This window comes from Caloenas nicobarica, chromosome 2 (genome assembly GCF_036013445.1).
Source record: "Caloenas nicobarica isolate bCalNic1 chromosome 2, bCalNic1.hap1, whole genome shotgun sequence".
Classification (NCBI taxonomy): Eukaryota; Metazoa; Chordata; class Aves; order Columbiformes; family Columbidae; genus Caloenas; species Caloenas nicobarica.
Window position 1 is genome coordinate 995,941 of NC_088246.1, and position 14,901 is coordinate 1,010,841.

General features: G+C 50.9%; 1 protein-coding gene across 13 annotated transcripts in view; it reads left to right on the top strand.

Annotated features, from left to right (window-relative positions):
• Positions 1–14,901, top strand: part of MAP4 (microtubule associated protein 4) — a 154,126-nt gene that overhangs the window by 117,675 nt on the left and 21,550 nt on the right. For all 13 annotated transcript variants that reach the window (XM_065630292.1, XM_065630293.1, XM_065630295.1 and 10 more), the window contains one exon: positions 14,250–14,350. In XM_065630292.1, coding sequence (XP_065486364.1) covers positions 14,250–14,350 — 101 coding nt within the window. The remainder of the gene's footprint in view (positions 1–14,249; positions 14,351–14,901) is intronic.

Below are 14,901 nucleotides of genomic sequence, written 5' to 3' on the forward strand. Positions count from 1 at the left end.
GGATCTGCCACGTGGTGGTATGTTGGTAATTTTTGCCTCCATCCCTGGGCACTGAGCGGACGGGAGCGGCGAGGGAGCCCGGGGGGCGGGGGGCTCGGCACTCCTGCAAATACCCACAGGGCTCGGGGTCCGGCGCTCGGAACAAAGGACGTGGGCTTGGATAGGTGAAAACGGAGGAAAAATGTAAAAAAATGTAATTGCCTGGCTGGTGCCACACTGGCTGTTGCAGCACCAGCCGTGAATTGCTTGCTGGGATCCTAAACCTGACTAAAAGATTTAAACATCTATATTATCCGTACTGGCCGTGGGTCTGTTCGGTATCTTGCCACTCCCTCTTGCCTGCATAGGTACCTTCTGATCTGCAGGCGCTGTTGTTAGAGCGAGGGCGTTATCAAAGTTAAAACCTTTCAGTCCGTGTCAGAAGGATCTGGGGATTGTGCTTTTCTGCTGAGCTTTTCCCACCTTTCGGTGTTTCTGTCTGAGGGGGCCGGCGACAGTGAATGGGTGGCACAGTTTATGTAGTTAAGCTCTTTCTAACTGTTTCAGGGCTGAAATTCAGAGTGGAATTTCCCCATTTCTTTCTGTCAGCTCTTTCCCAAACCCCCAGTTGCGGCAGAGCTTTTCCCATTGCCCAGCGTCAATAGCGGCTTGTTTCATTTTGTGGCGTTTTGTTGTTTCGGTGGTGCCGTGATGGATGAGGTCACTCTTCCCGGATTTAAAATCTGTGAGAAGAGTCGTTAATCTTTGTTCTCCGGCCTGGAACGACATCTCTGTGCCTCTGGGCAGCTTCAGCCAGCAATAAACTGCTTGTGTTCCCAGTTTTCGGGTGCGAGGATGGTCTGTGTGCTTTGTCTGCCACGCGTATTAACGAGAGCTTTGCATGGCAAGAGGCAACAAAGCGTGTCAGGGAATAACGATGAAAGACTTGCATGAGAATCTTTGCATCCGAGGACTTATTTTATAGCCAGCTGGTGTGCTAAACATCCAGAGGACTTAGGGAAGAGTTGACATTGTGAGAGCCCGGCGGGAGAGGGGACATGACGTGCGGGTGGGGAGAGGATGCGCTGCTCAGGGCGGCTCCTGGGCCTCGGGCTGAGAGCCCAGGTCTGCGCGGGAGGGAGAGCCGGGAACGGCCGGCCCTGTCCCGGGGTAACCGCGGGTCTGTCCCCGTCCCGGGGTAACCGCGGGTCTGTCCCCGTCCCGGGGTAACCGCGGCTCTGTCCCCGTCCCGGGGTAACCGCGGGTCTGTCCCCGTCCCGGGGTAACCGCGGCTCTGTCCCCGTCCCGGGGTAACCGCGGGTCTGTCCCCGTCCCGGGATAACCGCGGGTCTGTCCCCGGGATAACCGCGGGTCTGTCCCCGGGATAACCGCAGGTCTGTCCCTGTCCCGGGATAACCGTGGGTCTGTCCCTGGGATAACCGCGGGTCTGTCCCCGGGATAACCGCGGGTCTGTCCCCGGGATAACCGCAGGTCTGTCCCTGTCCCGGGATAACCGTGGGTCTGTCCCTGGGATAACCGCGGGTCTGTCCCTGTCCCTGGGATAACTGCAGGTCTGTCCCCAGGATAACCGCGGGTCTGTCCCTGTTCCACGATAACCGCGGGTCTGTCCCTGTCCCGGGATAACCGCGGGTCTGTCCCTATCCCGGGATAACCGCGGGTCTGTCCCCAGGATAACCGCGGGTCTGTTCCTGTCCCACGATAACCGCGGGTCTGTACCTGCCCCTGGGATAACCACGGGTCTGTCCCCGTCCCCGGGATAACCACAGATCTGTCCCTGTCCCCGTCCCCATCCCCAGGATAACTGCGGATCTGTCCCCGGGATAACCACAGATCTGTCCCCGTCCCTGGGATAACCACAGATCTGTCCCTGAACCTGTCCCCATCCCCGGGATAACTGCGGATCCGTCCCTGTCCCTGCAGGGCTGGGATAACCGTGGATTGAGGACGTCCTGTGAATAACCACAGATCTGTCCCTGTCTGTGGGATAACTGCAGATTTGTCCCCATTCCTGCAAGCTTGGGATAACCACGGATCTGTCCCCAGGATAACCGCGGATCTGTCCCTGTCCCTGGGATAACCGCAGATCTGTCCCTGTCCCCGCAGGGCTGGGGTAAGCACAGATCTGTCGCCTGGATAACCGCGGATCTGTCCCCGAGATAACCATGGATCTGTCCCCTGGATAACTGCAGATCTGTCCCCGAGATAACCGCGGATCTGTCCCCGAGATAACCATGGATCTGTCCCTCTCCCCGCAGGGCTGGGGTAACTGCAGATGTGTCCCCTGCATAACTGCGGATCTGTCCCCTGGGATAACCGCAGATCTGCCCCTGGGATAACCGCAGATCTGTCCCTGGGATAACCGCAGATCTGTCCCTGGGATAACCGCAGATCTGTCCCCTGGGATAACCGCAGATCTGTCCCCTGGGATAACTGCAGATCTGTCCCCTGGGATAACCGCAGATCTGTCCCCTGGAATAACCGCAGATCTGTCCCTGGGATAACCGCAGATCTGCCCCTGGGATAACCGCAGATCCGTCCCTGTCCCCGCAGGGCTGGGATAGCCGCGGATGTGTCCCTGTCCCTGGGATAACCGCGGATGGGGACGTCCTCGGGCCCGCGGTGTGTTAGTGACACCCGATGGTCAGGCGGGCTCGCCCTCCCTCCCCCGGCTCTCAGTAATCCCCTTCCACTGATCCGCGTCCCCCGTCTAATCACAGTTTCAGTTCTCACAGAATCACAGAATCACAGACTGGTTGGGGCTGAAGGGATCTCTGGAGATGATCTAGTCCAGCCCACCTGCTGAAGCAGGTTCACCTGGAGCAGATAATGATTTCTCTAAGATTAATAATTTCTCTAATAATTTCTCTAAGCTTGTTCAATGTTCAAGACTCATGGTCAGAGATCTGCAGAAAGCGGTTTGGGCAATACAAATCAGCGTATTTCATCTTCTTCCCTTCCCGTGAGCTCAGCGTTCCTTGTCCCTTACGGTCTGCTTGGGGCACAGATTTTAAATAACTCGGGCAGCCGTGAGCTGAAGCCGCGTCAGGTTTGGTGGCCCTCAGGGGTTGCGGACACGGCTCCTTTGGGGCCTGGGCAGAGGTGTCGAGTCCTTTTGCGCAGGCAGGAGCCACCAGCCCTCCTGGCGATGGTCACCAGAGCGGTGCCGTGAGCCGTGAGCCGCGGTCGAGGGGACACCGGGGATGCGTTTGCTTGGGCACGAGGAGGGTTTGTGCAGCTGCATCCTTCCCTGGGCTCCGTTTTGTGCTTAAACACCCAGCAGTCATCAGACCTCAGAGAGTCGCAGAATCCTTTTGGTTGGAAAAGACCTTCAAGGTCATTGAGTCCAACCGTCAACCCAACCCTGCCACGGCCGCCGCTAAACCGTGTCCCCGAGAACCTCAGCTTACACACGGTATGAGTAAAAGTGATGCTGGCAACCAAGGTGGAACAGAAGAATGCTGTGTTTGTGCACACCTTTCACATCGTAGAATTTTGGGGTGGGAGGGCTCGACATGCACGCCGCGACTGAAGTTTATTTGCAACAGGGCCAATTAGCCAGGAGGTTCAAATTTTGGATAACGAGCAAACCAGGGTTGGGCAGGCTGGTAAATTCTGCCGAGCTGAAGAGGCGACTGTTTCAAAACACAGATATGTGGGATCTCGAAATCAGAACAAGCTGGAAAACGCCAGTGGATTGCCGTGTTTTCCCCGGGGGCCGAGCACCAGCGATGGAAAGGACACCGGGCGAGCCGGGCGCGCAGGCTCTTCTGCTCGGGTTGCTGTTTGCAGATGGCTCTTCTGCATTGCCAAGCTTTTTTAAAGCATCTAGCTTTAACATTCTGTGCTCTCACTATTTTAAAAGCTAATTTATTATCCTTATAGCCATGGGAACTGATATGGTAATAACTGAGTTGGCTGAGAGCTCATGGGCTTTGCTGGGCAAAAATACGATAGATCTGTTAATGCCTTTTAAAATTTATTTTCCGAAATGAGCAGCTGCTTGGGTTCGGTTTGGTTTGTTCTGTTGCATACAATGCATTGGAAAGAAATGAACTCCAGGTTTATTCTCCTCCTAGCAGCAGATGCAATTAAATGTTTTCTTTGCTCTTTGTATGTGTAGCTTAGAAAGAAATCTTGGACTGCACAAAAAACCAGAGCAAAATTCCTCTGATGTCTCTGAAATGCTTTCAGACTTTCTGTGACGAGTTTTGCTTCCTCTCCTCTGTTAAGAAGCAGAGAGGCGGTGATAATAAAAGTAACCAAGCAAGCAGTCTCAGCTGTGGGGATGGAACCGATTCTAAATCTGTCCTCTGCGTTTTATTGACGGGTGAATTACCCGTTCGTCTCCGGCTCAGCTCCCCGTTCAGCCTCGGCACCCGCCGCGCAGGTCGCCTTCCAGGCCAGAATGGCCAACATCTCTATTTTTTTCTGATAGAAATAGTTTTTTCCTTCTCTTTTTTAATTCCACTATTTTTCTGTTATTGTATTCTAATGTTCTATTATTATTTCTGTTCATTCTGCACTTAGCACCTGCGTTTGGGGTACCAACCTTTATCACTTGCACCGTTTTTCATCCTCAAAATTCTTGAAAGAATTGGCCAACCTGACCCAAATCCTTTGAATGGCGTCTCTCAGAACTTCAACCAAAAGCAGAATTCCTTGGTCCTGTGCAGCCAGGGTTGGGGTTTATTTAGCTGAACATCTGCTGCTCCTGATCTTGTTTTTGGTCTTGTTTTTTTAAAGCGACCTAGAATTGTATGTAAAATATTCGTTTCTTGCAGACAGGCGGGTGTTAGTTTGGTGGCACATTTAGTTTCCCAGTACGAACGGTCCCGAAGGCAGACCCGTTCCCACCCCGCCGGGCCCGCCACGGGCGTTTTGAGGAGGGACATCCCGACCACGGATCCATCCTGATGAGCTGCAGGACTTGTTCTGGTCCCTTGTTCCTCAGCAATCGCTGCCGATTCTCACCAAAACAAGCGGTTGCGTTGTTTCCTGCGCCGAACAGTAGATTTAATTCATGTTCACGTTGGGCAGAAGCTGTTGTTCAATTTATTGCATGTATTTAACATGTCGCCTCCAGCGGCGTCACTTGGATAAGTGCTGTCGCTCGCCGCTGCCTTCCCCTTCTGCCTCGCCTCGTTTTCTTCGCATTTCCCCCAACTTTTAAGTATTTTCTGCTCTGAAACACCAGGAATTCGGGTCCTGCTGGGCCCCGCTTGGCTGGGACCACCCCCTCTCTGACACTCGGCAGCATCGGAAAAATCGCCGTGGTTTTCTGACTCTTATTTCCTTACAAACCCGTAAGCAAGGGGTGTGCAATTCAACGTAACTTCTGCATCTCCCGCGGGGTGGTTTTTTTCAGCAGAGCACCCTGTGGTTTAGATGAATACGGAACGCGACCCTTCCGGCGTGAGCGAGGCGCTGATAGTTTATCGCCTCCGGGGTGCGCAGATTGAAGTTAATGACGGGATTAGGAAATACCAGCCCCGCTACCTTGTGACGGACTGATGATCCTTGTTGCGGGAACGCTGGTGGTTTGGATGGCAGCTCCTCGGCAGGTGAAACCGCGGTTTTAATGAGGAGGGAACGCAAGGAAGGACGGGGCTGCGGGAGGGGGCAGGAAATGAGAAGCAGTGCTCATACGGGCTGCGCGGGCCGCGAGGATTCCCCGTGCGGGCACGTTCAGCCTTAACTGGAAAATAAACATCGGCATCTCTCGGGGACCGAGTTTAAAATTGATGCTGGAGATACTGCAGTTGTTACGTAAATGAGGTGGGTTCCCTGTCCTGTAACGCCCGCTGTGCTTGCTCAAAAATTGCAAAAACTACCGGCTGTTTGAGGAGAATACCCTGAAAACAGGGTTTGCCGGGGATCCATGAGCTTTCCTGTGCCTGGGGAGATGAGAAGGACCCGGAGCTGGTCAGCGGTTGGTTGGCAGGACGGGCGGTGGACGGTCCCTGGGGATTCCTGCGGGAGGTGACGAGCGGCAGCGCTACGGAACGGGAACCTTCAAGGTACGATGGAGAGGAGAAAAACATAGAAAAAGTCCTGCTTCAAGCGCAAGGGCAGGATGTATCGGCCGATGGAGGGGTTAGAAAGACCCGCTGGGCTTCTCTGCGCCTCGTTGGTAGCAGGTGACGCGCGAGGAGTTGCCGTGGGACCAGTTGGCTCGTTGGTAATACCCGGTCTTTGTGCTTCGGCACCGTGCTCGGGATTGGTTTGCACGTGGAACGGGCTGGGATTGCAGTTTGACACCTTCGGGTGTCCCCGGCCCGAGCGCTCTTGGTTTTATGAATGTACTTCCACTTTTAGCAATGAAAAGGGAAAAGCTAATGATTTTTTTTAGCTCTTTTTATATCCAGCGTAATTTTTTTAGCACAGTATTAGAGTGTGTTAATTACTCTAACTGGCTGTCCGATTGCAGTTCTTGCCGCGTTAGGTCAACGTGGCTTAGGTTGTTCTGGAAGAGCAAGTTCTGATCAGGGATTTCCCTTCCCGGGTGACAAACAGTCCTGACAAGTGACCCTGGGTGTACGAGGTGCAGGCAAAGAGGCCACCTGCTCTGGCCCTCGGTAGCAATTAAAAATGTGCACGTCGATTGAGGCGCATTCGGCGCCACATAAAACGCTTCGCTCTTCTGAATTTGGGTCGGGCAGGAGACATTTTATTTGGCTTTTTCTGGAGAGGAGAAAGCAGATACGGGTTGTATTGCTGCTTAAACTGGGATTTGTTGTAATTGTAGGTACTTTTGTCTCCAGAGCCTGACAGGAAAAGGCTTTATTTGGTAGTGGTTGCGATGAGGCAGCTCTTTCTGGATGGGGAGGGATGACCGGGAAAGAGCTGGTGCCTCCCTGCAGCATTTCTGGCAAACACAATATTTAACCATGGTTTGGTTTTGTTTCTGAGGTTGTTTCCGTTGAAGAGGGAGAGTAAAGATGGTCCTTGCCTTATTGCTTAATCTATTTCTCTTAATGGATTTGCAGCTGATGACTCTAATCCCGATGAGAATTACGGGGCCGTTTCACCGAATGATGGTTTAATTCAGCTTAAACCGCGGAATATCCCTTGCTGGGGATGTGGACGACGAGCACGTGGCTCCGCGTTTGGACGCAGCTGCAAGTCCCGTCCATTTTAAAGCCGATAAATGAACCAAATGCGCGGGCTGGACCGTGCCGAGGGGTGGGTGCGGAATTCCAGCCCCCTGGGCTGGGCGGGACACGAGGGGGTTGATGTGAGGTATTCTCAGTACCCGTGGAAGTGCGCATTGAACTAGGCAATAAGGGGAGAAACAGGAAAAACACTGAATAAAACAGCAAACAAGTGGAACAATAACAACAGAAGGCACAGACAAAAATACCCCAAACCAAACAAAAAAAACCCAAAACCAAAACAAAAAACCCCCCAACCAACCAACAAAACCCCTTAACAACAAAACAAACATGCACAACAACCAGGACATAACACTCTTTAAAAATCTTCCAGCTGCACAGTGTGTAATTACTGTTACCCTTTATCTTCACTGGAGCTTTTGCTCACCGCAGTAGTAGAAAATAAAATAGCATTTGCTTTTGGCCTTTTAAGAGAAGCCCAAGATCTGTCATACTGGGGCCTTCACCTGTTCCTTTGACGTGGAGAATGAATTTTGGGGAATGATTCTTCTTGACTAAGTTGCCACGTGCTGTTTGAGAAATACGCGCACGCCAGCCTTTAATCCGAGTTCCACGCTTTATAAAACAACACAGTAACATGGATTAACTTTAAAAAGATACTCACGGATATGTTTCTGTAAGTACTTTTTCCTAACTTTCCTTCTTCAGGGAAGGAAACACGAACAGTAAAGCTTTTTGGCACTCTGGGAGTTCAGAAGGGAAGAGAACAAACTAGAAAAAAATGATACCAATTTATAAATCCACGATGCTCTTGCATTCTGAACACGTGTCGGCCTTTGCCTCAACGAGGTTGTGAGATGGTGAGAAGTGTGATGAATAAAGGCATCGCGCTAGAGAAGTTCATATGGGGAATGGGCAAATAACTAAATCTCTTCAGCCTGGCGGAGAGAGGACTTGGAGAGGGCGCTGGTTGTGGTTGCTGTGCGAAGCCCCAGTGACCTGAAGTCGTGACCAAGAGAAGACGGTTCGGTTCTTCCAGTATAAGAATATGGGTCAGCACAGGAAAGCAGCAGCCGACGAACGCAGGTGACGCTGGGTGGCTTGTGGGCAATTTACAGTGAAGCTGCAAAACCTCTTGTGCCAGCAATTTGTGATACCTTATTTTATATATATATATATATATATATATATATATTTTTTTTTTTTTACCATGAGGCTAATCAGATATTGGAGGACAGGCCCCAAGATGTGGAACCTCCATCCTTGGAGATGCTCAGAATAGGACTGAAGAAACCCCGGGCAATCCGGAATCATTGGAGTGGGGCTGGGCTGGAATCATTGGAGTGGGGCTGGGCTGGATGACCTCCAGCCATCCTTCCCAAGCTCCGTCGCTCCGCTGTTCTCATCTGAAACGATGACATGGGCTAAAAAGCTGCTGGACAAGCAGGTCGTCTCCAGACCACAAGTCACAGGATGATGACAGAGAGATACATGTTTTGAAGGAGAGTGGGGTGTTTTTTTCTCCTATGGTTATGAAAACTATGTATAGTTAATTCAGCTGCCCTGGTGAGACCACATCTGGAATATCATGTCCAGTTCTGGGCCCCTCAGGTCCAGCAGGACAGGGAACTGCTGGAGAGAGTCCAGCGCAGCCACGAAGATGCTGCAGGGAGTGGAGCATCTCCCGTGTGAGGAAAGGCTGAGGAGCTGGGGCTCTGAGCTGGAGAAGAGGAGACTGAGGGGTGACTCGTTCATGGGGATCAATATGGAAAGGGGCAGTGTCAGGAGGATGGAGCCAGGCTCTTCTGGGTGACAACCAGTGACAGGACAAGGGGCAATGGGGACAAACTGGAACACAGGAGGTTCCACTTGACTATGAGAAGAAACTTCTTGATGGTGAGGGTGCCAGAGCCTGGCCCAGGCTGCCCAGGGAGGTTGTGGAGTCTCCTTCTCTGCAGACATTCCAACCCGCCTGGACACCTTCTGTGTAACCTCAGCTGGGTGTTCCTGCTCCGGCGGGGGATTGGGCTGGATGAGCTTTCGAGGTCCCTTCCAACCCCTGACATTCTGGGACTCTGTGATAATCAGAACATGGTTTCAAGAAGACACATGATTAATTGGGAACAGCATGGGCATCCCCCGCTCCGTAGCTGTGACACAGCCACTTAGGCTGGATCAGAGCCCTGGAGGTCTCCGGTTTAACCCCCGACTCAAAACCATGTGTAAATAGACGAGGTTGCTCCAGGGCTCCATGCATGTCCCTTGCAAACGTCGCCAAGGATGGAGATCTCAGTCGCTTTGGGCTTATTCCAGTGGGTGACCTCCCTCCCTTTGGAGAAGTTTTCCCTTATGCTGGGCACTGACCCTGGCCATGCTGATCTGCTGGGACCTGCCTGGAGTGACGGGCTGGGCTGGTGACCCCCGAGGTCCCGTCCAACCTTCCACCCTGCGTTGGTGACCACTTGTTATCTCCACGCACGTGGAGACTGAATTTGGTTTGTCTTGTTCCTTGGCCACTTTCAAGACACCCATGGTTTAAAATCCACCCAACTCTCCATCATCCTACTTTTTTTATTCACTTGGAGGGAGGTTCTGCACATCCTTGTGATATGAAGAGGAAAACGCTCCGTTTTCTGACCTTCTGATGGGAGAATGTCCCTTAGAGGCAGGAGAACCAGAGGAGAAGCTTTGACACCAGAATCTTGTGGTTTAGGACGATTTTCTGTGGCTGCAGAATGGGTTGGTTGGAACGACTCGTTTTAGGAGATGTTTGAAGGCTCCTTGCAAAGTTCTCTTGAGCTGCATTAGTACTGTAGAGGAGGTTCCACAGAAAGACTCCCTGTGCAAACAGGGAAGGTTTTTTAAATAAATAATAGTCTATTTAAACATTAACTTTGAGCCTTGGAGGGCAGCTTTGGTCTTTTATACAGTTGACAAGGTAACTGTTCTACAGTCGTCTTTTTTTTGGAAAAGAGCCGTTGCATCGTCTGCTTGGATTGCTTTGTAATATTTCTTCGAGTGGTAACTCGCTGCTGGTAACCACTGAGAGTGGCGGCGTGTAGAGAAATAAGAGGTTAAGGATAAAATATGTGAATATTGTCCTCAGTCACGAGGGTTCCTGTGCAAACCCCTTGTTCTGGGTGGCTGCTCATACCCGAAAATGGGGCTGAGGTGCCGTTCAGGAGACCGTGCCCGCTGAAAAACTTGATATTTGCCATCGTTTTTAAGAACTACAGGATGGATGTTGTCCCTGTTTATAACAAGGAGCTGGAGCTTTTTTCTTTTTTGGAGTGACAGTTTTGGCACATCATCTCATTTTTACTCTTTATTCTGAAAAATCCCCCCCTGCTGCCCTGTCGGAGCCCCGTTCCCTCTGGCTCGGTGTTATCCGACCACCACGTGGCCTTGTTTGCTGGGCCCTTCATCCAGCAACGGCAAACTCCTGATTTCTGGGCAGAAATGTGTTGTTTAAATTGTGCACTTCAGCTTGTTGGCTGTACCGTGCCTTTTGCACGGCCAACGCGGGGACTCACCCGAGGCTTCAACCAGCAAGAAGGCTTGAACTACGCGGTGGGTTTTTTAAATTTTTCCCAGTGAATGCTCACGTTGCTGGATTTGAGCAGGTTTCTCCATGAGAAGACGCTTCCCTGACCCCCAGCCCTGTGCGAGTCCTGCAGAGAGAGCGGAGCCTTGTCAAGGAAAACACGCCGTGATCCGATGATCCGTGATGCGGAGTCGTCTGCAGTGATTTGCTCAGAATTGCCCTTTTTTGTCTCAGATCCCCTCGGGGCAGGTAGGGCTGTAAATATGAAGCTGCTGAAGCACCGTGTGGGTGTGAGGAGTTTTGGGGCCACCGGTGTGAGGAGTTTTGGGGCCACCGCAGTAATCCCGACGGTCCCTCCTCCCGCTGGCTCCGCGTCCCTGTGAGGGGAGTCAGCACCACTTAGCGAGTTTGTCTTTCATAATTAATGTCTGTAAAACCTCCAGCAAAACCCCAGAGTTTGTGGGTTTAGTGGTTATTGTGCAGTTTTGTTTTCTCTGCGCCTAGATGGGAATAATTCCTTCCAGTGTCGCTCTCAGAAGTTGTGAAGCAGCGGTGCCTCGTGGTGTTGTGAGAGACAAGTGCCAAAAAGTTTGATTTCCATCATTAAAACAGTGAGTTAGGACTGCGCTGGGGATGGGGAAACATACTCAGTAAGGACTGGGATGGGGATGGGGAAACATAGTGAGTAGGGACTGGGATGGAGATGGGGAAACATACTCAGTGAGTAGGGACTGGGATGGGGATGGGGAAACATACTCAGTGAGTAGGGACTGGGATGGAGATGGGGAAACATACTTGGTGAGTAAGGATGGATGGGGAAATGGGATGGGGATGGGGAAACATACTTAGTGAGCAAGGACGGTGCTGGGGATGGGGAAACATACTCAGTGAGTAAGGACTGGGATGGGGATGGGGAAACATACTGAGTGAGTAAGGACGGTGCTGGGGTTGGGGAAACATCCTCAGTGAGTAAGGACAGCGCTGGGGATGGCGCTGGCTGCAGCGAGCAGCACGGTGAGCCCGTGAGCAGCAGCGGGGACAGAGTAAGTGCCTGATCACAGGGTTACTCCTTTGAGTTGATGGTGGAAGACGGCCTGGCCTGTCTGTCCCGCTGTCCTTCCGCTGTCCTTCCGCTGTCCTTCCGCTGTCCTTCCCGGCCCGTCCCACGGGAATTCCGGTCGGTGCTGACTCAGCTCAGCCGCATTTTCTCCATCAGCGAACGGCCCGAGGAGCAGGAGCTGTGGGAGGAGCAGCGACCCCTGCCAGAGCCCCCACAAAATCCCTTTGAAATACCTTCCCGAGGTTCGTTGCCATGCTTGGGGGAACAGGCAAACTGAAGAAAGTCTCTTAAATAATTCTTGCAAACTAATGAACAAATTTGATGAAGATTTGGCAGCTTGTGCTGGCGTTCCCTGTGAGCAGGAGATGTTCCCAGGCGGGTCCCCGCTCCGCGTGGCACAGGGCGCCCTCGCAATTAAACGCCGAATGAAAGCAAAGGGTTGTTACACAAATTGAGGCAGCACAAAACCAAACTGTCCTCCTGTGATCCCGCGGGGTCGTGCACCCGCCTTGGTCGGGGCTGCGGGATGGAGCCTGCAGGAGGGTCTGGGGGCCTGGAATAGGAAATTCCCTACCTGGAATAATAAGAGTAAGAGTAAGAGTAAGAATAGGAATAAGAATAAGAATAGGAATAAGAATAGGAATAAGAATAAGAATAAGAATAAGAATAAGAATGAGAATAAGAAGAATAAGAATGAGAATGAGAATAAGAATAAGAAGAATAAGAATAAGAATAACTGCAAGTTGCTTAACCTTCATGTGTGCATCCTGCAGTGTAGCTCCATCAGCTTAGGGATGCTACATTCCGGTTTACATTTAAATACATATATATATATATATCTGTCCTACTTTGTAGAACCTTAACATACTCTCTGATAATTTTGTGCATTGAAGTTACTCCAAATTTCTCGTATCGTAGCCCGTATTTGGTGAAGTACCATGAAATAACATGCAATTCATGTTGTTAGTTCCGAAGCGTGGAAGTTCAGAGCCAGAGCCTTTGGGCGCTGAGGTTTTTTGCGGAGCCGCGTTGGGCTCCCCGAGCGGACGAGTTTGCGATGCTGCGATAAGGTCGCCACGGCAGAGGTTTAGTGTTGCCGCTGAATTAGCTGAAATAATAATGCGGTGGTAATGAAAGGTAACTCCCAACGGGGGGAAAGTCACCTTGGTGTCGCTATTTGAGACCAGCGGGGTTCGCATTAAAGCCGTCCCGGCAGCAGGGAGCGCTGAACGGACAGAAGGTTCTCATTCAGAACAACAATTGCTCTTTAAAACTGACAAGTCAGATGAGGGAGAGTATAAAGTTTTATTGAGATGCAGTGGAGAAAACTAGCAGAGAGGAACCAATATAGATTAGCTAGAAAAAAAAGGGCTTTCTAGATGAATGTGAATGATTCTTAAGAATTCTTAAAACCAGTACCTGGCTTGTACATTTTGGTGCTTGTTTTTTTTCATAAACCTTTTTTGTATGCCCAGGATGTTAAAGCCAGTGCTGCAAAACATTTAGCAGGACTTGGAGGCTGAAGGGTTTGGAAGAGGCTAATTCAACACAAGGGAAAAAAAGCTGCTAAATGTGTCCCTGAGTCGGGAAAAGGAAGAAACCACCCCCAAAGCCGTCCTGCCGCCCAGCATCGCCGGGCACAGCTTTACTGGGCTCGTCTCACCGTGGCGTTTGGACCAGAATTTCCTTGGAGATTCCCCTGCCAAGGCTGACAAGCAAGAAAACGCGCCATAGAAATAGTGATTTTCAAAAGATGCAGAAAATAACCTTTTTACTGTTGGGATCGTTACGCTATTGGCTGGTGGGCCCTTAGCACGTGCCGCGGCGTTACGATCTGCTGCGGTGTTAGGAGAAGAACCATCTGACACAGATAATGCTGTATTTTAACCCCCGGGTGACAAGGGAAAATGCGTAAATTTGCGATGGGCTGTTTGCTGTATCCTTCATAAACCCCAGCGTCATGGGGACGGCAGCTCGCGGCAGCACCGCCGGCAATTAGTGTTTGAAAAGCTATTTATAGGGAAATCGCCTTTTCTGGCTGTAGGATTTGCAAGGTTTAGGGAGAAAACTTGGTGGAGCTGTTGCTAAATCAGTATTTCCTTGCACTGTTTGCTTTGGTGAAGGTGAAGAACAACCAGAATGGTTAAAAACTGGGCTCGACTTCAGGATAAGTCACAGCATAAAACTTGGAAGAGGTCAGAACTCCACCATTAACATCCCAACGATTGAAGGAAGGGGAGGTTTGGGATTTTAGTTAAACCAGAGATTTCCCTCATTTGCTGCCTGTCTCTTGCCTCTGGAGTAACAGGAGAAATCGGGTGCCAGGGGCGTCTGGATGAACCCATGACAGGGAAAATCCTGCTGTGGGCGTTCTGATTTGGGGGAAATTCTGCAGAAACAGCCAATCCATAACTGGCTCAGCTCTGTCTCCTCCTGCTGCTGTGTTGACTAATAGTAAACTAAAAAAAAATATATATATATAAAATAATAATAGTAATACAATTTAAGAAATCTCCTTTTTCTTTTCCCCCAGCAAAACCAGACGAGACCAAAGCGGCCGACGCTGTGACAGGGAACGACATCACAGCCCCTCCCAACAAGGAGCTTCCTCCCAGCCCCGAGAAGAAGACAAAGGTTGGTCTCCTTTCGCGTTCGGTGTCTTCGCTCCTCTGGTTTTTAATTTGCCGGCTTTTCTGCTTCCTAAGCTGTGGCAACACAATTTCTGTTTTCTGAGCTGCCATTTGCGAACCATTTTTGCTGAAATAAAACCAGCCAGTTCTGGAGCTGCAAACAGCCTGTGGCAAATGTGACCGGCAGTGGATTTTAATAAATATATGGTAAACTTTGTTTAAATTAATTCCCTGCTTGGTGTCAGTGGTGTAGAAGGAGTAAATGTGTATGATAACACTTCTGCTGCACTGGTGCTCTCCTATTTGTTCACGACACATTTATTTTCTTTACAATTAGCATTTAGAGATCCCGCTCGGGATATTCCATTATTTTAGGGCTGTTTAGGACACATGAGCCATTCCTGCTCTCAGCAAAATCCAAGCCCACGTTCTCGGGGTGGGGGGCTCTTGGTCCCCTCGAAGGATGAGGATTTAGAGCTTGTGATCCCTGGTGCGCGGGGAATTGGAAAGCAATGTCCTGCGCACCGCAGGCCGGACGGGCTGCCAGGAGCACCC